We start from the raw sequence: 23,385 nt of genomic DNA on the forward strand, positions 1-23,385 counted from the left end.
GGTACACCTAGCTCTTTTATGTGCTGGGCTGCTCGCCCTCAGCCACTATACTGTAGGGCAGGCTTCAGTTCTGTTCTAGGCAGGCAACACAGGAATAATCATTCACTTAATTAAAAAAAACCTGTGTTTGGTCTTACTCTTAACACAGAATCTGTGGCCAATATTCAAGCCAACGTCAATTCAATTCAAAGCACCATATCATCGTTGCTGTCGGGTGGAAACATTGTCCAAGACTCCAATACTGACCAAAACCTTATTGTCTCCACCAGGCCGAAGGCATGGGGAGAGAGTATGTTTTGCACTCCGTCCGTCCGTGTGTCCGTCCGTGTGTCCGTCCGTTACCAGCTGTTTTCGTCGACTACCTTTTTTCACAAACTACATAAAAACTAAATAAAACCTATGCCATGATGACTAAAACTATGACTAAATATACTGTCAACAAATAAAAACTAGACTAAAATGTTATTAAGGGACTAGTGGACAAGAGATCCAGTATAATGATGAACCTCTGACCCAAATTGTCCAGAATGGCCTGTTATAGCGCCACCAGGAGGCTGACTTTTTTTTGGGCATATTACTCCTCCAGATTTGCAATTCGTTACACAGTATCTCTATAGTCATGTGCCCAAGACGGATCTGTCCGATATTTCATATTCCATCCAAATTGGCTAACATTCGCTTTTAAAGTTTGCAGGATTGGCCCGTTTTTGAACAAAAAGCCTCAAATCATGAACGCAGCATGCAATTTACGTGAAATCTTTCATGCACTTTCCTACTAGGCTGAGGAATATATCCCACCCTTTTCACATTGGCCTGTTATAGCGCCACCAACGCGTAAATAAGTGAAATATCACTGCATATGAAACAAATATTAACCAAATCACAATTGGAAAATAGAAAAATAATAATAATAAGGTTTCGGAAAAAAGGTATCTATTTGAGGTTTGACTTTGACGTATCAATTTGTGTCTTTAGAAACATTTTGAAAGAGATGTTTGGTGTGTCAGATCATTGTTGCATGGGGAACGAGGAATGAGAGCTGTTCTTTGAAATATCCTAAGCAGAGCAGAACAGCATTCATCATAAAATGTCATAAAATTGTATTAACATACGGTACTCGACCATACAGATTAAAAGTTTATGGATTGCAGCTTTAGATGTAAATACCACAGACACAATTAAACATTTTGGCTTACTCATTTCATGACAGTCTTTGGGGGAAATAAGCATTGTTCCAGAGCTGATCATTGACTGAATAGAAATTAATTGGACGAATTGTGCCACTGGGCAGATTAAACCAAAAGCCAATATTTTGGCTCCCTGATGAACATATTTGGCATGATGAATTCTTCACGCTTGATGGTTTATTTATTAGGCATTGTTTATTTGACACGTACAACTGTTCAGTTTAATGGCCAAATTCTTGGACACAAGTCAACGTTAATGCTCACCTCATCGTCAGTCGTCAGGGAAAGCATTCTGCCAGGCTTGAACATTCACTCACCTCACCAGTCATAATGAGATGAGCTGCACCACGGTGGTTTAAATGCAAAATGTTTGGACACAAGCCAATAGTTTTTACTATGATGTTGTATGCTTCTGGGAAACATAAAAAATATTTCAGCTTGAAGATTATATATTTTTGTCATTAGACAATCTTTACCGATTTAAAGACCCTGTCATATGGTGTTGTTCAAATCCTCAGAAAGATCTTCTTTGTTCAATGAATAGCATTTACTGTATAGAGTACGTCTTAACTAGTACGGTATGTCTTAACTACAGTAAAAAAATACTCTCTTTCCTTTCCCCTTTCCCTCATAGTATAGCTAATGTATAATTGTATATTTATTCTTCTAGCTGATTGTGAGTTTTTCCCCTCCATCATTCAGTCTCATACCCTTAGATTCCATCTGAAACTAGACGGCCTAGATGCAAAGGGCGCTACAAGGTTTTCAGATTGTTCTAATTGGCCAATCACTAGAGCAGATAACGTCAACAGGTCGAAAGGATGTGGGCTCCATCAGGCTGAACTTCAACCATTACCGCTCACATTGCTAAGTCAGCAGAGTGTCCATCATATACTGTATATTTTACAGTATGTCTAGCTAATAAGTGGTCACTGCTGCTAATACACGGCCCACTCCTACAGATACTGTATGCACAGGAAATAACAGGAACATACATAGATGCCTCCCTATCACCAAAACCACATACTGTACTTTTATAATACGGCTGAATACCGTCATGAAGTCGAGTTTAAAAAGACATGTAATTGAGTAAGACTATATGTAATTCCATTAACCAAGTCTTGTACAGTACTGTAGCTTCACGTGTATTGTTTCTGCAAATGCCCAGATTAAACTGTGTGCATCTATTAGAGGATGTACAGTAGCATCTTGAATAATATAACATGATAAACAACCAGGGGCAGATTTGGGCCGACTCTTTCATCTGACGGGGGATAAACACTTACGCTGGCTGTAAAAGTGAATTTTACACTATCAACTCATCAGAGTCCTTTAAAGATTACACCACAGAGATCTTTAGTCAGGCTTGTCAACTCGTGTTTACCGTAGTCGCAGCTGCCTAGATTAATACCCTGGCAGCCGAGTGGGATGAAGGACCCGAGCGGAAACGACAGAGCGATCCGCTTTTAATCTTCTCTCAGGTACAATTCAGAGGGCCTAGTCAGTCTGCCATTCTTTCACCGGGCTAATTACAAAGCGCTAATTATAATTAACGGAGCAGCCGTTGGAGGAGCCGAACCAGAGCGTCCATTAATTAGCGCACTGGGCTCGCTCTTTTGTTTACCGCAAAAAAGCCGTGATCGTTTGACCCGCCGCTACCACCAGATGAAAGCCTCAGATTTGTCGTTCGAGATAATATCTCAAAGCACACACACACACACACACACACACACACACACACACACACACACACACACACACACACACAACCCCCATAACCCATGCGTCTATTGTATGAGCAGGGACATACTGTAATTGTTTGCTAATGCTTTACCACATAATCCTATAAACTTATAGCTATTGTTATCTAATGAGCTTTATACTGTGATACAAAACCCGCGCTTATTAATAAAGAATCACAATGCTTTTTGATATGGAGATTTGGTATTTGTAGGAGTATGACATACTCCTACAAATACCAAATCTCCATATCAAAAAGCAGGAGGAGGAAATTGTTTAAGGCACGACACGGACACATTGTGTCCGTGTCGTGCCTTAAACAATTTCCTCGCTCTACATCAATGGGATTCAGTACTGTACGTGTACATTAAACAACTCCAACCTGCGAGCTAATGAAGTAATCCTTTGATCACAGCGAAGTATTACATCTTCAGGCAGGTTGCAAGACGTGCTTCACGTGTCCGATCTCCTGGAAATACGAATTGTTAAAAGGGGGAAAATTAAAAAATAGTAGCCGTGAATGGCAAAGAGGAGAGATTATGATGCAGGCTCAAGACGAGATACTGGTGGAATGCGCCGCAGCGCATTTCAGCTTGTAGATCGCCAATTTCGGCGTGCAACAAAGGCGGGCAACTAAGTATAAATCTGGCTTGGTTTTTGCCGGAGGGGTGGCAGTGGTGTACAGTACAGTAGTACAGTGTTACTGAGGAGCTGAGCACAGCGGCCAGAGACCTGATTCTGTAATGCAATCTTGCACACTGATTGGGTTTGGGAAGTAATGCAAGCTCCAGACGTTTGAATTTCAAATAGCAGATGTTTTTCTGTGATACAGGATAAGGGGGTAGAGAAAGGGGGGGGACAGTGTCAGTGAGGGGGGACACAGGAACATCAAACGATAATATTCAGTTCATTAAAAAAAAGAAAAAGGCAAGACACGATAGAGTGTCACTTTCACTCCAGCACAGTCCCGCTGCATACATTAGATGTATCTCGGGGAAGAACCTTACAGTATTTTTTCATATTTGTGTATTCGCTAATGTGTTTAAAATGTGCGAGATGGATTTGGAAGTAATCTCTGGGGGGTGACGACACATGTAGCTGGGAACACTTTCTTTTTACCAGAGGGGACGCTGTTTCCTTAAGAGGATTAGCGATCTGTCGATCAGTCATGTCGTGTTAAAATAATGTTTGCAATGGCCTCTTGTCAGGGCCAGAAGACGCCTCCACACTACCCAGCATTAAAATGAGTGTTTACATGCCTCTGCGGTGGGGGGGTGCTTTCCTTATCATTCACACTGCTAAAACAGGCCTTGTTCTCTTTGCTACTCTAACCTTTTCCTTGTGCACACACCATAGACTGTAAAAAATATGGACAAAGCGTTCCGCGGGTCTAACATGAACGTAAAATGAAGCCTGTCAGTCCTTGAATTGTACATCGCCATCTTTCTAGATCCGTTTGGGCCCAGCTGGCCATTGGCTGGCCCCGACAACGAGGCGGGACTTCCCCCCTTCTTCTCCGTTGGTTTTTATTTTTACTCGAGTGGGTGGGGAATCCCGATCATAGACTGTAACGGTAGCCATGCCCCTCAGAACATATGCGACTTTATGGTCATTTTCTTTATAAATGGGACCATAATTTTCCAAAAAGAATATTATGACATTAGAAATGAGACTTTAATGACTGGAAGCAGAAAGTATTCATGACCATGTTTATTAAGGTAATACAGTGATTACAGTCTAGGTGAAGTTGGGCCCAAATACATGGACTTCTATGGGGCTATGGTTATTTTTGGGCCCAATGACAGCGCCACAACAGGCCATTATGAACTTTCAGGAAATCCCGATTTCACAAAATATCTGTCTGACTGCCCCCCTGGCACGCACACACACACACACACACACACACACACACACATGTAAATACTTCCAACCGTGTGGGCGCTGGATGCTGCAAACTGGATTCCCAGCATATAGCTCCTACCCTGTGGCGTTGTATTATCTTAACAAGCCATACTGTAGCCTGAAATCAGTTACGTGATTTTGTTTTTACAGTCCCAAAATAGGCACAAACTTTCTTTGATTGCTACATCTCAGCGGCTAATAGCTGTACAGACGTGACAAAGGCTGATGCATTTCACCATTTGAAATGCTTAACGGCAAATGTAATCTATGTATGGCACCCTCTAATTTGTTTGCTTCAATGGTTTATGGACACCGGGGACAGATAAAGTGTGAGGAGAAGAGGCGATGGAGACTGGATGCTGGGTCAGGAGATGTGTGTTACTTACGACACCTCTTAAATCAGACAGATATAGGGCCACTATAGCACAATCTCGCCGGTTCGATAACGTGAGCGAGCAGCTAGGTGAACCGATTAGCATTAAAGAGAGAGTGAGGGAGAACGAGGTAGAGGCAATGTGTGGGTGTGGGTGAGAGAGAGGGAAAGGGAGAGAGTGGGAGAGGGTGGGAGGTACGCAGTGATTGAAATGCTCCGACGTACCCCCTTCCTTCATCTGCTCAAACAGCCCCGAGTTCCTCCCCTATCAGCCCACGTGAAAAATAAATCTGAGTTTCAGGTCACAATCCAGTCGATGCCAAGTCAATCCGCCATAATTGGTCGGCGTCACATGGCGAACCGGACTGAAATCTATCGGGCAGCCAGGCGGGAGGAGGCCTAATTGGTGTCAGCTCGGGTTGCGGCGCTGCTGCCGGGATGCAGGTTCAGGCCTGCTGGCCCCGCTGGCAGACCACTTTCAACAGCTTATTCCATTCTTCTTCTCCCCGGTCTCCATCCGCTTCTACACGTCTCTCTCTTTGTCACTCCCTGTGTGTCTGTTCCATCCTCTGTTTGGAGAGAGATGCAGGGGATTGCGGGAGTTTTGGAATTAACCGCAATTATGGGGAAGTTTCACATGCAGGACGCGTGGTGTGAGCAGCGGGATACCTTTGCTGACGGTTTCCTTTGAATCCCATGACAGTGGTATTATCTGTTTGTTGTTTGTGAAGGTTTGTGGGCTGTCTATGCAGGAGCAGAGAACACTGAAGCCACGTTTACAGTTACACTTAGTTGCCCACCAGTGTTGTGTAATGCATCACAATGCAATGCAATGCGCTACATTTTGTGCTTGTAGATCAGCTATTTTTGGCACGAGACACCGTATAAATCTGGTTTAACCACTTGGGCCCTTGCGTCCCAGTTATCGACATGGCGAACATTCGGCGAAAATAGAAGATCTACAAACTCATGTTGCAATCCATTGCAATGAGCATATGGATCTGTCATTTTCAGTAACGAGATTTGGTATAGCGAAAAAAATGTGAAAAGTAAAACCCTCGTCAAAACGGAGGAAGGGGAGAATGTTTAGCCCTGTCACAAAGATGCAAAACAACATTATACTATATTTCTGATTGACATTTATAACACTTAAATGGTATAAAAGATTGGTTTCGCCAGATCGAGTAAATTGTCGATCACCGATAGTGAATGTCGGCCGATCACCGATCGATCAGAGCAGCTCCAACATAGATTACCCATTTGCAAAATCTAAAGTATCAGCTGTTGGACTTCACTGTGCTGCCTAGCAGCATAAGATAGTTAAAGTTTGGTTGTTTGATAGCAGCATAATTTAAAGTAACTGTAGAGCAGTAGCTGCCGATGCACACTGGCAGGCTCATTTCCCAATGCAGAGAAAAAAATATATATATATCTGAAAATATACAATAAAGTATAGTATATAGGCTACTAACCATTTACAATCTGTCGTCCTTTACTTTTACTTTATTTATTTATTTCGACTGAGATTTTGACATGCCTTTTGGTGTGCATTGGGCACAAAACAATTGAAAACCACTGCTGTAGATTTATTACCAACTAAAATGAAAAGGAAAAAGCCTGACACTGCTCTGGTTCTTATACAACCATGCAGAGCAAAGAATAGCCTACATATGTTTGTTCTTTGCGATGATGCGATGATTCGTGTCATGCTAAATCAAGCATGTGACTGAATTACTCTGGTCTGTCAAAATTACTCATAATGTAATGATTGTGAACTCAGCATGTGGTGACAAGGTGTCATCTTCTCAAAGTGACATATTTAACATGACAGCAAAAATAATCACGCCGATTGCAAATATCTAACATTAAAACTTATCAGTTCACATTATCACTCACACTGTCATAACTCTGCTGTCTGGAAGAAACCACCTAACTCCAAAATGTTCATTTTTCAGGAAATGAGAAATATACATTTTTCAGGAAATGAAGAAAACCTTATATTTTTAAAACAAACCAAACCAATAAGTTGGTTTCGCGACTTTATATATAGTGTCAATTACTTGCATGAGAGGGGGAGAGGTGGTGGAGTTAGTTGCTTTAGCAGACAGTTTGAGGGTCCAATGGATTTAAGAGGCTTTGTCAGAAGTCTTTACGTCGTAAAGGGTGTTCAATAGCATTGATTTACAGTATGAAAAAAATATGAAAAAAACTCAAACATTAGACTGTAGAGCGTAGCCCACAGACACAGTTAACTACTTTCAACCTGACATCCCTATGTTGGGCACATCATTATAGGCCTACTGTAGGTGAAACATTTCAACCATTTTTCAAACATAGCGTGAAGCAGATCTGCAAGCTGAACACATTGTGAATGTGACACATTTTGAACTTTTAGATCAGCTATTTTCACAGATTTGTGCGTGATTTGTGCACGGTATGAAATTGATTAAAAACCTAAAAAGATGGAGATGCAAGGTTTCTGCTCGACAGTGACAATGGACTCTTACTGCTTTTAAATTGTTCATTTGCATTTTATGTTTTGTATGTAACATACATATTCATTGTCTTCCTTTTACTAATTTATTTATGTTGTATGACGTGTATTGGTTGTGTTCACTACTGTTGCAAAGCAAATTGCTCCATGGGGACCATGAAACCTAAAATCCAATCCAATCATTATAGGAGCAAGAGGTTATATTTCTCAAGGCTAGCGGTAATAATGTCCTTTGAATAGCCATGTTCATAGACCTACATCTGTTCAACACCAAAAAAAATAAGTACATTCAACCCGGGGAATGTGAGCATTACTATGTCCGAGACTTACAATGGCGAACAAAAATATTTTTCTCGGATTGTAAATCCATTGAGAGGTAGGTGTTGATATCTGCAGAGATTGCAGAGATGCAGAGACGTATTTGAGATTTCCACATTACAAGACTCAGCCTTGGAGCCTCGTAGCCTGTGGCACTTGATATTTTGCCTGAGGAAAAGGAAGGCGCATGTTCTTACTGCATACTCTATCATCATCATGGTTCATCATCATATCATCATGGAGCCACTCAGGGGGAGGGTTTTGTTCTCATTTCACAATCTGCAGATTGATTTGGAATATCAACCCCAGTATAGGTTATGAATAAAGAAAATATACACAGTAACAACATAAGTTAAAAAGTAGCTGAAGATTGGTAGCTGTCAGAGTTGTACATATTTTGTTGCGGCCTCATCGTTTGTGTTATCTCTGATCCACGATGCCCATATTTGTGTGACCTTGTCCTTTTTGAGTGGTGCAATGTACCACTCCTATAGGTAACTCTGGTCCATAGCTCTAATGCGCTGCATTTAGAGCTATGTTACTCTCGACTTCCGGGGCTCGCATGAATGCAGACCAGCCTCTCGTCTTTAGCGTAAATAACAAGAACGTTTTTGCTACTAACCAAAACAAAGGCGTGTTGTGTCATTAGAAAGCCTACTTTCCTTAGTGAGCCCCCCACCACACGTATAAATGACACTTTTTGGCCAAAAGGGGATTTTGTTTCCACCGGGAAAAAAATACTTTTAGTTACTCCACTGCGCCTTCTACCGATATTGCCCAGAGAATTGCCTCATAGAATCCCTTTCTGGCCAAAAGTACCTTTTATATGTATGGTGGGGGGGCTCAGAGTGCTTCCACTAAGGAAAGTAGGCTTTCTTATGACACAGCCCACCTTTGTTTTGGTGAGTAGCAAAAACGTTCTTTTTATTTACGCTAAAGACGAGAGGCTGGTCTGTATTCATGCGAGCCCCGGAAGTCGAGAGTAACATAGCTCTAAATGCAACGCATCAGAGCTATGGACCAGAGCTATCCTATAGGGAGCTTTGTGTGTCTCTGGCTGGCTGGCTGGTTGGCTGTCTGTGTCTCTGTATCCCTGTGTCCGAGCACAAAAAAAGCGTTGGTTTTCATCATCACCAAGTGTCACTGTTGCGCAGTCTAACACACACACACACACACACACACACACACACACACGCACACACATACACACACACACACACACATTAACTGTATATGATTTCGGGTGGGACAGTACAGTACAGTACAGTACAGTACAGTACAGTACAGTACAGTACAGTACAGTACAGTACAGTACAGTACAGTAGAGGGACCCCCCTGGGACCCGCACACGGAGTTGCACCACTCACTTCACACGGGTGTGATTTTTCTTTTAAAGATGAGATTTCATTGCACACATTTAGAATCAGGGCATGTCATAATAGGGGAAAATCTGCAAAATAGCAGATCTACAAACTGCACAACACGTGAAACGGTTTGATAGAATGCAGCAATAAGATCCACTGTGTAGCATTTGTTGAGGAGCACTCTTATAACGAATCCTATCCATTGTGTGACTGCCCTGAGTGCTGACTCTCCACCTACAGTAGCTTCCTCCCCCATACTGTACCATCTCTCCTCCGCTTTGCGGCTACTTACTCCACCCGACCTCTGACCTCCGCTCTCAATAGGGGACGGTAATTAAGGGCTGGCTTCTCCCGCCAACTCTCAGCACGATTAAATATTTCATCACCTCCCATTTTCACACTAAACGGGAGCGCTCTGAGGAATCGGGCCACACCCAAGCAGACCATGCTCAAGAGGGGCATTCGCTAATGACACGGGGAGCACTTTATGATAAACTATAGGGTTAAAGATCACATGCTGTACAGCCAAGAGGGATGTTTAATCACCCGACGCCGTCTGCTGGGAACAATCGATCATTTCATACAGTATGAGGTGTTTTGGAACACGGCGATTATGGCGCCGCTGAAATTTCTGCTGAGATCCGCGTGACGTTTCAGTAACGAGGGCCCTCCGGCGTGGGCAGCGTGCCAGCGAGGCCAGGGAACGCAGGATGCTTGAGGCGGTCTTGTGTAACTTAATTAACTATATTTATATACACTGCATATTCTATTTCCAGATAACCTTTTCATGCGGCATCCCGACAAACCCTGAATTTATTGCGGATTAGCTTTAACCAAAGGTCAGATTACCATTAGTCAACAACATACAGTATACACTACATCTTGGCGCTCGGGTTGGTTCACGTGGGGCCCCAGCTCATGCCAGGCGTGTGATCCCAACTGCACGTTAATGATGGTTTTTTTTAGACATGGTTCGTCATGCAAGTAGTTATATTTTCATTTGGGTGAAGCTTCCACGTATGAATGAATGGACCGCTTTTACAGGTTCTGAGAAAAGTAATGAAAAGGCTATAGCCTTAAGCTCTACAAAGGTCATAATACGCTATGACTGTAGACAGATTATCCCTTATACAGTATAAGGGAAATCATTTTAATAATTTAATGAGTGCAATATCTTACCCAACCTTATCTAGAGTTTTTCTATGGTGTTTTTAATGCAAACCTCATGTGGCGTCACTTAAACCTTATTTCACTCTAGTTCTTTACATTGCCTACCTGTCTGTCCAAAAACTGATTTCAAAATACTACTGCTGTTTATAAATAATATAAAGGTTTAGGTCCAAAATACATTTCTGAACTTCAGGTCTCAGGTCATCTGGGACAGGTCTGTTTTCTGTCCCCAGAATCAGAACTAAAGAGAAACAAAGTTCAGTTTTTAAGAACCACATATCTCATTCTGGAACAAACTCCCAATAAACTACAGGTCTGCAAAAACTCGGTTCTTTTACATCAAAGCTAAATCCTTTTCTACTTGCAGCTGCCTTTTATTGAGATGTATTGCTTTTAAAATTCTTCTCCCCAGTAAGCCCTTATGTTTTCTGTTTTCTTTTTTACTTATTTTTTATTGCATTCACATAATGTGTTTCTTTTGCTCTGTGTTCATCTCAATGCTTAGAGTTTTATACAGAGCACTTTGAATTGCCTTGTTTTGAAAACTGCTATACAAAATAACCTAGCTTGCTTATATACCTTGTTGACTGGTGTCCCCCAGATGTCAATACTAGGCGGCCCCATCCATTTTTCTCTTTTAAACCGAACCCGAATATCTTTGTGCAAATGTGCTAACCGCCATTTTCGCCAAATGTTTTTCCCAGCATAGGGGTTCCTATGGTTTTAATGGGCGCAAGTGTGAGTCTGGAGTCGGGGGTCTGGTATTTCGTCCATGGCACCTGTAAACAGCCTCTTTGTCAGTCAGTGACTCAATAGATTTAACAGGTGGATGTGAGGCGCATACTAACGTGGCTATCTATAAGACTGCCAGTCTCCCGCCTCCTCCAGCTAAGTGGCCCACATGGAGACAATGTCATCTCTGTGAGAGGCATAGAGGGGCTAAACACCAGGCTGGGATGGAGAGGAAATAGAACGAGACGTTGACCTTTTGAGTTGTTGAATAATGAAACGGCAAATAAAGTCCTGGGCCCTGTTCTGTGTCAATGCAAATGTTTCTCAAAATGCACTTGGGAGAAAAGCCAGAGATGTTGGAAGGTTCTGCCTTTGCCTTTACCTTAGTTTTGCCTTCTATGGAAAATAAATATATATATCTTTGGATGGCCCCTTTGTACAAATTATCTTAATACTGATATGTTTTCCCTAAACAATTCAAAGCCACATATACCAAACCACATAATTTTAGATCCTCTGTGAACCAAATATTGTATTAACCTTTAAGTAAACTAGTAACGTAAGAGTTTTTATTTTAGATCCACTAGCAACTGCAAAACTATGTACCGTACAGCATGTACAAGTTAGGACTAAAAGGATCATTCTTGCTTGTGTGTCACAAATTATTGATAATGATGATGGATTATTATTTGTGGAAAAAGATTGTTCTAATGGCCTCTGTTAGGTGCAACAACTGCTGAATGAGGTGGTTACATTTATTTAGATTCATTTTGCAGCAAACACCAAATCAGAAAGACAATGTGCCACAGTTCATCTACAGTATATGCACCCCTCTAGGCTGCTTTGTTATATCTTTGTAATACTGTACTATAGAAAGTTCTGGCACTTAGTAGTAGTACTAGTAGTAGGTCAGAGAGGCTTAATGTTGGTATCGGCCAAGAATGCAGCAGTCTATCTTCATTTCAATGCGCTACACCCCTGGGAGATGGATTGGTGAGCAAGTTTCTGAATGGCCTGAATGTGTCATGTACTGTCTCCATTATGTCCTGTCCATACTGTCCTTTTTTCAAGTGAATGTAAATGTTTAATGCATTCAACTGATGGAAGGTCTTGCGTTTTCCAGTGCCTACCAGGTGGTGGTCGAGGAGGAGCGTCCTCGCAGGGCGAGAGGCACAGCGGAGATCTTGCGCTGCTACCCGGTGCCCATCCACTTCCAGAACGCCACGCTCCTCAACTCCCAGTACTACTTCACGGCCCAGTTCCCCGCCACGGGCATCCACTCCCCGCAGCCCTTCACCGTCGGGGACAACAAAAGCTACAGCGGCTACTGGAACGCTCCTCTGTTGCCTCAGAAGAGCTACAGTGTCTACTACCAGGCTGTCAGCACAGCAAACGGGGTGCGTTGTTTAACCAACCGTTTATTTATACAGGTCGTCACTCGAGTCCTCCCTGTCAACAGTGTCTTACAATGCAGATATTAATGGGAAGATTTGACAATTTTCAACCAATAATGTGAATCATTGTTTCACAGGAGAAATAGGGTACAGAGAAATACACAGAAGACTTATTATAAAAGGGGTGGTCCTTTAATTAGGTTGTGATACGCAAAGTTCCTCTGTGGTTAAATGGCATTCCTGCATACATATACTGTAAATATATAATAATCTATATAATCTATATACTATATAGATACTGTATGTTTGGTAAATAGATCACCCACGTCATTGCTTGAGGGTATCCTACCCATGGTTGGTATAGTGCATTATGTACAGTACAGTACAGTACAGTACAGTATACCTGAAAAGCATTTTGTGCTGACCAACAAAGGACTGTGAGAGAATACTCACTTTTTTTAGAAAACAAGCTGTAGACAGCCTGGGCAGAGTATGTACCTTACTTGATAGCAAGCACTCAGTCCACATCAAACAATGCTAAATGTTAGGTTGAGCTTTAGTCAACTGGACAGAAACATGGTTGTACTCTGCATGGTGGTGTATGTCACGATACAAATCCTCAGTAGTATTATGTCGTTGTTGTCGGGCAGAAACCTCTTATTCTAACCTAATATTCTAACGTTCTGTGTTTTTTTCCGTAAATGAATGTCCTAATTGAACATAATACAGTGTCAAAAAAAAAAACAGCAGTTTTACAAGCTCGAAACAAGGCATGAAGTGTTTTGAGCTTGTACTACATATGAGGTTTCCACCCGACAGAGACGATATCCACTTGTAACTCTGTAAGGGTCCATTTGCACCCTCTCAGAGTGAAATTGTGGACTGTGACATGCGCTCCACCTCCCATTATCCAAGCCTGCTTTCCCTGTCTCTTCTAATAGAGCACCAGCAGCACCAGGTGCCAAGACGCTGCCTTGATCAGTGGGATTTTAAGGGACACTTTACCCACCATGACACGGTTCAATATTGTATGCAGGAGGGGCGGCCATGGCTGAGTGGGTAGAGAGTCTGCCTGTTTGACCCTCGGCACGCCCAGTCCAAGTGGAAGTGTCCCTGAGCAAGACCCTTAACTGCTCTCTCTCTCTCTCTCTCCACCGTGCACTCATCTGAGCCATCTGAGCAGCCTTCTGCTGGGTTCATGCAGAATAGTAATTTCCCCTTCCCTGAGGACCAGCAAAAAAACTCCCTGGCCCCATCAGATCCAAATTGTCTTGGTGAAAGAATATTTTAAAAGAAATGTAAAAAAAAAAAAAAGAAAGAGATATGTTCAAACTAAGCTAAGAAAGGCATTATAGGGTGGAATTGTTTTCGGTGGTCAGGGAAGTCCATGGGTCAGCACCGGCAGTCAATAACGGCGAGCCAGACGATTGTTCAGCACATCGACAGCATTGCCAAGTGGCAGGTGGGCCCTTCTTTGAGCATTGCCCACACATCTTCAACCTAGGGCATGCAGGGGCACGCACAGGCAACGGCTGAATAGCATTAAAGAAGAGTTTGCCCTCGAGGCGGAAAGGTGCGCCCTGTCTGAGACCTTCCAGGGCGTGGGGGCGGGCCGGAGCGATTGTGCGTCTTCCTCGAGCAAACGGAATGAGAGAACAGAGAGTTTCTTTGTCGACTGTATAAAACTCAATCTCAATGATACGCAGACACCGCCGTCATTGGTTTTAGCACGTCCAGGACGCTTTTGATTTATGGCAGTCCAATGCACTCTCGCTCATTAAGCAGTCATCGCAATGGAAGGTACGGCGCCTCATCTGAATGAGAATCACTTTAGACGTCAAGGTACGATGAATGGGACAGGACTTTTTATCCGAGGTGTTATTCGTGAAGGAACACACCGACACTCATTCAAGTACGTACTGTACTGAGTACTGACACAGTACAGTATGTACCGATCATTGTAAGTATATTTGTACACTCTCTGAGTTACAGACCCGTAAGGGTAACCTTGGAAACCCCTCAAGGACCGACGAGGTTCCCGGCTTTGAGAACCATTGCAATAAACAACACACCATGTTTAATTATCTTTCACTAATGGGTGACAAATAGCACTTGGTGAAGGCAAGGCAATGTTATTTTATAACATAGCTGGCTCTTCAATGAAATGTCTCATATGGATTCCCATAATGTCTCTACTGGGAAGAAAATGCCATCTGACAGCTTCAAAGCAAGGATACTGTGAAAAGCTACGGTACTATGATTGCACTGACCATGTGATAGCGCCAAGACTCTCTCTGTTGTTCTCATTGTGTTTCTTGTGGCCTTCAAAAACTCTATCTCCAGACAATGCTCAGCTTTGCGCCCCTCTGATTGGATACGAGTTGAGATCAAGCAAGAGGACACGACTCTCTGCTCTTTCATGTTGTGTGGTGCCCATCACCTCTTAACCCCTCTCCCCTGTCTAGTACAGCACCATTGTTGATGGCCATAGTTGTGTCCACATATGTGGTTTCAACAGTCCGTTGCTAGGAGAAAAACTCTGGTCAGCTGTTTATTATACCATTAGGAGTATGCTGAATGCTCAATTCAAATTGAAAACGACCACAGCTGGTAATAATGCATGATAAAGAAAGCGTGTGGACGTGTATGTGTAGGATGGCCAAGGCGGGGGAGCAGTGTCATTGTTGGCAGTTTGGAAACGTCTAAACTTTGTCCAAGGTTGTTCTCAGACCTGGAACTTTTACTCAACAGAACCAATTCGGAAGCAGGCTTCACACAATGTGTCAGTTTGAGGCCCAACCATGGCTGTGTCGCTGTCACAGGGCTCTGGTTTCCTATACAAACGGTGGCTGGGCACTTCCAGCCACTGGCTGCAGAGACAAATCATGGTTGGCAGTCAAATCAGCAACAACAGCCCGGTGCCGCTAATCTGCACTGTGGTGGAGTCTCGCACCTAACAGGGTCTGATGCCACAGTAGTTGAGCTTCGACTGATGACAAGGGGGTGGGGGGTGCAGGTGGGACTGGGAAGCACACTGGACTGAGGAAAAAGTTATCTTTTTGTTGAAAATACATCATTTTTGTTGAACACTTTCCGTGCCGGAAGGGTTGTGCAAGAAAGTATGTCTTAGAAATGCATTGTTGAGGTTTGGTTTTCTGAGCTTGCCCCCCCAAGCGGCAATTTGGTTTTCAACAGCAGTAAAAAAACAACTCCACACAAATACAAATAAATCAATACAATATAGACATAATAGTAGATACACCCAAGTACACAGTTAGAGTTAGCGCCAATATCACTGTTGGTTGTAGTTGAAGTAACAAGGAAGAAAGATACACCATATCACATCCAGCTGAGCAGACCATAGTGAATATCAAATGATTGTTCCCAAGTATGTTGTTGTGCTGCGATCCAGTCACTCTGTACTGTCTGTAGTGGCGGTGGCAGGATTAAGAGCCTTAGAGGTGGTTTGTGTGTTTCTGGCTGTTGTGGGTGTTAAAAATGCTAAAAGTAAAAAGTTTTATTTGTCACATAGAGTTATACTTTCCACAGCTTGCAGTGAAACAGCATCCGATTCACATTACAGTGACAATGTGCAATAGATAAGGATAAAACAAAAGGCAGTGCAGATAAATGCAGTACAGTGTACAATTATACATTGTACAATGTATATGATATGATAAGATACAACTATAGTACACACATATACGAATGCAAAGAGCGGTGCCATGACGAAATGTCAAGATACTGTACAAACATGGAAGAACAAAGTATCTAAACAATATTTTGAGTATCAGAGTATCTAATGGAACAAAACAAGTACTGCAATGTGATATAATAATACTGTACATGTGTGGGCACGGGTATTTGTAAGTCGGTTCTTGTCCAGTCGTATGTGGCTGTGTGCGCGTGTGTGCATGTGCGTGTGTGATATTAATCCCTGACCACCCTCTTTTCATCCCTCTCCATCCTTCTGTGTCCCTCCCTCCCTCCCTATCTGTTCCTACAGGAGACCAAGATCGACTGTGTTCGAGTCGCCACCAAAGGTAGGAGCAGACGGCTTACAGGATTAAGTGTGGTCCAGCGAGGACATTCTGGCCCAACACCACTTAAATCAATGCAGCTGTAGATCTTCCTAACACCCACCCTGCACCTGGGTTCTGAGAACTAACACCATTAACATGCTGTACAAACCGCCGTTATACCCCCTGCTCCAGACATTAAGGGTGAAGCTGCCTAAGCACTATTGATCGCTGAGTGGGATTGATAAGACCAGAGGGAGCCCTAGTCACACTCCGTTCTGCACCGTGGGAGGGCCCCTGTCACATGCCTCGGCAATCTGCTCCACCACGGAGTCACATGCAGCTCCGCTATGGATTTCCTGTGGAGGCCAGATATCTCCATCTGCATGGCTCAATAAGCCTGCAATCAAAATAGACGAAGAATTTAAAAGTAGAACAGCAAAGCTTATGAGTAATTTATCACCCCATACTGTGCTTGTTATTGTGCAGCACCACGCGTTAGCCTAGCTTGCACGGACACGAACCTCATGTGAGCAACTGTTGATCTTTTTAACCGCATAAACCCCTATAGCGTCATTATTCTGGTCAAAACAGGCAACTAAGTAAATAAGACAAACAATACGTGAAAATACTTGCAGATCTGCTTTATTCATCAAAGATATTTTGTGTAGAGGGAAAAGCATATAGTTTTCTTTTACTCTACAAAGTTAACAAAACTAGATGAAATTCCAATAACTCTGTTTTTCTGCTTCAGTGTCGCATGATGACGGGAGATGTTTGTGTGGCTGTTTTCAGCTTCAGTGTGGCCTTTGTCTCTTTCTGTCTCTGTCTCTCTCTCTCTCTCTCTCTCTCTCTCTCTCTCTCTCTCTCTCTCTCTCTCTCTCTCTCTCTCTCTCTCCCTCTGTCTCTCTTCTCTGCATGCCATCCTGGATACACTGACTATACTCAGCTGCCATACTCGTGACGCAGCTCACAACCCCCTATCTTCGCATCGCCCCAGCGGCTGGTGACAACCAACTAACAGGTCAGACCCTTAGCTTTCTGCACAGTCTCTCCCTCTTATCGCTTCCCCCCCTGCCCATCCCAATTATTGTCTCTCCAACCAGGTATACTCGACACTCAACACCTATATAATAGGGTCACAAGGGCTACACAACATTGTTCCCCAAGGCGAAGAAAGAAAAGCAATGGGTTTGTGGGTGCATGTTGGTTTCTTTTGTTTGTTTGTTTGTTTGTTGCGTGTGCATACAATGTGTGTGTGGTAGTCAATATGGACTGTAGACATCGTCTCAGACTGTTTGAGACTGCTATCGCCATACATGAAAGACCTGTTTGAGGCGCTATTGTCATTTGATGTGTCAAAGTTGCAGATTTGTGACAAGAGTTAACTCCCCCCCTCCCCCCCCCCCCCCCCACTCTTTTCATGAATATTTCTCATTATTTCTCGCCGATGAATGCTGTGCGCCACTGCAGTCGTGACAGGAGTGAAAACACAGCAGATGTTTTTTTACTTACTTAAAGTAGTGTATCGGGAGAGTCTACTCTACGCCCACTACCCAGTCACTTTTAAAATGCTGTACAGTTGTTTAGAAGAATTATTCTCTCACCCTTTCAAACCCCCCCCCCCTTCCGTTCAAGCCAGAGAGGGAAAACAACATTCCACTGGTAGTGGGAAAACATACAGGACTCTTGGCAACTCAAACAGGGATTATTCTTGCAACCCGCCCGTGTTCCCGTGAGATTAGACGTGTTCCCGTGAGATTAGACCGCAAAACGGCATCCCAGATGCCGACGGAATCAGTCCTTGTCTGTCCAACGGCTGATTGTTAATATGTCAACCTGTCTGAAATTCTCCGACGTCCCACACCTCTCTCTCCCTCTCTCTCTCTCTCTCCGCCTTAAACACTCATAACCAAATAGAAGGCCTGGCTGCTGATAGAACAATATGTCAACAACCGTTTCCTGGGCGGATGTTCATTCTTTGATATAGGGAAGGGAAAATGGCACCGGTGAGGAGGAGGAGGGGAGAAGACCAGGTCTAACAGATTTGTGCGACATAACAATTTGTCATTCTAAATTTACCCCCCCGGTGACAGGGAATAATGGTGTTGTTCAGGTGGACGGTTGAGATTCCGGCAACGTTCTCCCCCCCACACCCCACACACCCCAAGGTGTCCGCCCCTCCCTCTGCTCAGTGTGCCTCCTTATCTCACACACAGAGAGGAGAGGCTCTAACCCAAGCAGCATTTCTCCTGCTTTCTAATGTCTGTCTCTCTCTGCCTCTCTCTCTGCCTCTCTCTCTCTCTCTCTCTCTCTCTCTCTCTCTCTCTCTCTCTCTCTCTCTCTCTCTGTTTTTTTCTTTGCATCCCTGTTTCTTTCTCTCACCCAATCTCTCTCTTTTCATTCCTCTTTTTTTGTCTCTTTCTCTCCCTTAGTCTCTCTCTCTCTCTCTCTCTCTCTCTCTCTCTCTCTCTCTCTCTCTCTCTCTCTCTCTCTCTCTCTTTCGTTCTCCTTCTTTCACGCTATCTCTTCCCGAGCTGATATTTAATGTTTTGCTTATTTCGGGCTGTTTTATCTCCTAGAGAGTATTATCTTTCCCCCCCGTTTTCTAGCCAACATTTTCTACAAACCAACAGCCATTCGACCCAGACGTGATTAACCAAGGGTAAAGATGCCGTGGACTTATCTCTCCCGACAGAACAGCACCATTCTGCATGCCGCTGATGTCCACTAAGGCTGTGGGCTGAAGGTGGCGAGTTGGGGAACAATAGGGGAAAATAAATGCCCTAATTGCTCTAAGCCACTATCGCTGTATTGATATTTATGGTCTTCAAAAATACCAATGTATTGATAATCACCTCCAGACGTCCCCCAAGTGTCGGTAGAATCCATTGAAGTACATATTGAATGGAACTGAAATGCACGCTGTGTGATTAATTGTGGCTTCAGCGCATATTGAACAATAACATACAGTTATTAACTTTGCGTCATGGCGGATAGTGTTGTGGAGTCACAAAGCGGTTAGAGAGGCCGCCTCGTGACACAGAGGTCACCTGCTCAATCCCTGTTCCCTGAATCGATGTGTCCTCCTGTTAGAGTGCCCTCGGGCAAGGCAGGCTGAATCCCTCGAGTATTTATTTCATTCTGAAAGTAAAGAAATGGATGTTAATTTATCCATTTGGTAACACCTCATCTGCACACTGTGCACAGGTGAATAGCGAGCGAACGACATTTTTCCAACGGCGATATTGTGCGAAAAACTGCCCTGATATGGAGAGTCGGCCGTTGCATTGCGACGTAGCCTGAACCAGCGGTAATGCAATACAGTGAGGACATGAATAACAAAAAATAAAAGATCAATTAAAAGCAATGTTGTAGAAGTGGGTCTTGAGCTGAGCTTTAAAAATGTCTACAGAGGCTGCCTGACGAAGGTACAGTGGGAGCTTGTTCCATGCCGACGGCCCGTAGAAGCAAAAAGCTGCTTCCCTGTATTTTTTAGTTGCCATTTTTTTTGGCAAAGCGAGCAGGCCAGCAGTGGAAGACCTTAGGGGGCGGTTTGGGACATATTTAGGCAGGCAGTCATGTAGGTAGGAAGGTGCGAGACCATTGAGAGCTTTATACACAAGTAAAATAATTTTAAAATCAATCCTAAAATCAATCCTATAGTCAACACAATCCACTGCCACTAAATATGCCCTTTTGTAACCAATGGTGTGTCGCGAAACCTCACTCAAATAGAGACTCTGTGAGCGAATATAGGAGTGGTGGATGACGTCGCTGCATGGCGCGTTGTCGCTTGTGGTACGTCAGGACAGTGTCATTGAAAAACATGTGCGGATGGGGTGTAACTCTGAGAGTATTCAAATGGAACCCATTTGGTTCCATTTGTACAGTCTCAGAGTTAACTCTATATTTAATAAGCATGTGTCTGTTTGCTGTGCTCCTCGGGTAGGAGCGGCCACCCACAAGCCCGACGCGGTGGAGCCAGAGAAACAGACGGACCACACGGTGAAGATCGCCGGGGTCATCGCCGGCATCCTCCTCTTCGTCATCATATTCCTAGGAGTGGTGCTCCTGATGAAGAAGAGGTAAGACCAAACGACAACACTGTGTGTGGAGTGGAAGGGGTTTATGTCATTGCAAGCTTTCATAGAGATAGTTTTATTTATTTCATTTTATTTTATTTTGTATTTTCCCTTTTGTCTACAGTATTTCTCCCCCCAAACTGCCTGCATTGTCAGCGTCATAGTAAATAATTAATTTGATTATGTTGATGCGCTCCATTAAGGCTGTTTACAGCCATGAGATAACAGTGTGTGCCATGAAAAATTAATCCCGTTCCACGGCGCCCTCAAACAAAACACACTGCGCTTCAATGGCATCCGAATGGGAATAGGATGGTTCTTTTTTTTTTTCTATTTTTAAGGCCTGTGGTTCAGGTGGTGGGGGGGGGGGGGGTGAGCAGGGAGGAGATAAGACAGAAAATATGATGAAAGGGCTCAGAGGGAGAAAGGATGACCGCATAGCTGGAGGCTAAGTTTACATTAGCCCCCAGACCCATCCCGCCTCACTCCACTATCCTCCCAGAAGCCACCGGCGGGAGCTAAAGCTCTGCAAACACCGACCCCCTCCCGTCCACGTCCAACCAAAGACTGAAGTTACACAATGTCAGTTTCTCCGTGTTTACCCAAGATTAGTTTGGTGTGCACTATAGCTTGCTTCATGCAATATCTCCATCGAGAGGGGGAATGTGAACGGGAAAATGCCTCGAAAACAGTTCCCAATAAAACTTTTATTAGCTGCACACCTTTTTCTTTGCCGTACATTTCTATTCCTCTCCTGACGTTAGATTGCCTGTGTTGCACTGGAGAGTTACAGTCAGATTACAGTAGGAGAAGGAAATGGAGCTGAGTGGGATGGTAATAACATCACTGAGTGTATAGTCTTTATTTTTTGACAGTAAGATGAGATTTATTTTTTATTTTTCATTTTCTTACATTTAACATATTATATTATCCAGCCTCATCTAGGAAACACACAATGCGTGGGCGTGTGTGGGATAATTAGTATGCACTGAGATATGTAGCCAATATAAGTAATAACTTTGTTTTCAATGTGACTTAATCAGTCGAGAGCGGGTGATGACTTTTTGCAGTTATATTTAGTGTGTTATGTTAATATATCACTGGTAGAGACGAGTCGTGTTTTGACACTCCAACCATTCATTTACTGGCAACCTTGGGGTCAGCTATGGTAATTTCATATTGTATGTGTATAGAATGGCATGCTATCGAAAGTGTTGTAATGGCAACGCAGTTGTGAACTGTGTCTCTAAAAGACTACAACAGCAGCGGTTACCTGTGTCTCTAAAAGACTACAACAGCAGCGGTTACCTGTGTCTCTAAAAGACTACAACAGCAGCGGTTACCTGTGTCTCTAAAAGACTACAACAGCAGCGGTTACCTGTGTCTCTAAAAGACTACAACAGCAGCGGTTACCTGTGTCTCTAAAAGACTACAACATTAGCGGTTACCCGTGTCTCTAAAAGACTACAACAGCAGCGGTTACCTGTGTCTCTAAAAGACTACAACAGCAGCGGTTACCAACCTTTTCTGGATCTGGGCCCACTTCAGAATCTCCAAGGTGCTGGCAGACCACCCATCCCACCACGTATCACGGTAGCTATTCGGCTGTTGTGTGAAGTGGTCAGATGGGTGGGCCGCCGGCACTTTGGAGATTCTGAGCATTTTCAGAGCATGTTTATTTTAACGACCACTCTATAGGGCAAAGAAAACAATAGCGGCGATTTTCTGGTTCCATCGATACAGACCCCATCCATTTTCCCCATAGAATCTCCACAAATATTTATATAAATTATTTTAAGCCTAGAATCAGGCCATCCAGGATCCTGGTGAATTATGACCGTAAAACCTTTGATTCTGTAAAGAAGAATATTTAATTATAATTATACTATATTTAATCAATACCATTTGTTTTGCTTTGTTTACATTATTTCTTCTTCACAGAATCAAATGTTTATGGCCATGATTCACCAGGATCTTGGATGGCTTGATTCTAGGCTTAAAATAATTGATAAATATGTTGGATTATGGCCAATTATGGCCGCCACTGCTTATGCCTTAATGATTTGTGTTCCAGCTTGGCTCAGTGGAACTTAATGTAGTTTACTTTACGTTTTCTGTTCATCTGTATCATAATGACAACAGATTTGTCAAGGTTATGAAGAAAAAGAAATACCATGTTATTTTTGTATTAATGCTATTAATTAATTATTATCATTACAATGTTGTATATATCATGTTTTTGACCATTTTTCGGGGCACCCACTCGCAATAATAATCTCCTGGCCCACTCCTGGCTATAGCAGTGTGTGTACATTCAGTATAGCGGGCACAGGGCCTAGCCCTCCCACTCAGCATGACATAACTCCAAGCGATCACCTTGCCCTGAATGCCCTCACAATCACAAGTTTACCTCCACCGTCGTCGTGTGCCGCCATATCTGGTCTTTTGTTCATTTCTACTCTTTTTTTCCAAACATTAATATATTTTTTTTCTTTCCTTTTCATTCCATCCCCTCCCCCCTCCTTTTTCCACTGCTTAAAAAAAAACCTACCACCACCACCCCACTCGGGCAGAAGAACCTATCACTCCTACACTTACTACCTGTAA

At 43.2% G+C, this 23,385-nt stretch overlaps 1 protein-coding gene across 2 annotated transcripts in view; it reads left to right on the forward strand.

Annotated features, from left to right (window-relative positions):
- The window catches only part of LOC308325887 (receptor-type tyrosine-protein phosphatase mu), a 219,407-nt gene that overhangs the window by 112,972 nt on the left and 83,050 nt on the right, over nucleotides 1-23,385 (forward strand). For both annotated transcript variants that reach the window (XM_080778633.1, XM_080778634.1), the window contains exons 13-17: nucleotides 12,404-12,677; nucleotides 16,681-16,717; nucleotides 17,643-17,717; nucleotides 20,646-20,781; nucleotides 23,352-23,381. In XM_080778633.1, the coding sequence (XP_080634759.1) occupies nucleotides 12,404-12,677; nucleotides 16,681-16,717; nucleotides 17,643-17,717; nucleotides 20,646-20,781; nucleotides 23,352-23,381 (552 nt within the window). The remainder of the gene's footprint in view (nucleotides 1-12,403; nucleotides 12,678-16,680; nucleotides 16,718-17,642; nucleotides 17,718-20,645; nucleotides 20,782-23,351; nucleotides 23,382-23,385) is intronic.

The sequence above is a fragment of the Protomyctophum bolini genome, assembly GCF_963924005.1.
Source record: "Protomyctophum bolini genome assembly, chromosome: 12".
Taxonomy (NCBI): domain Eukaryota; kingdom Metazoa; phylum Chordata; class Actinopteri; order Myctophiformes; family Myctophidae; genus Protomyctophum; species Protomyctophum bolini.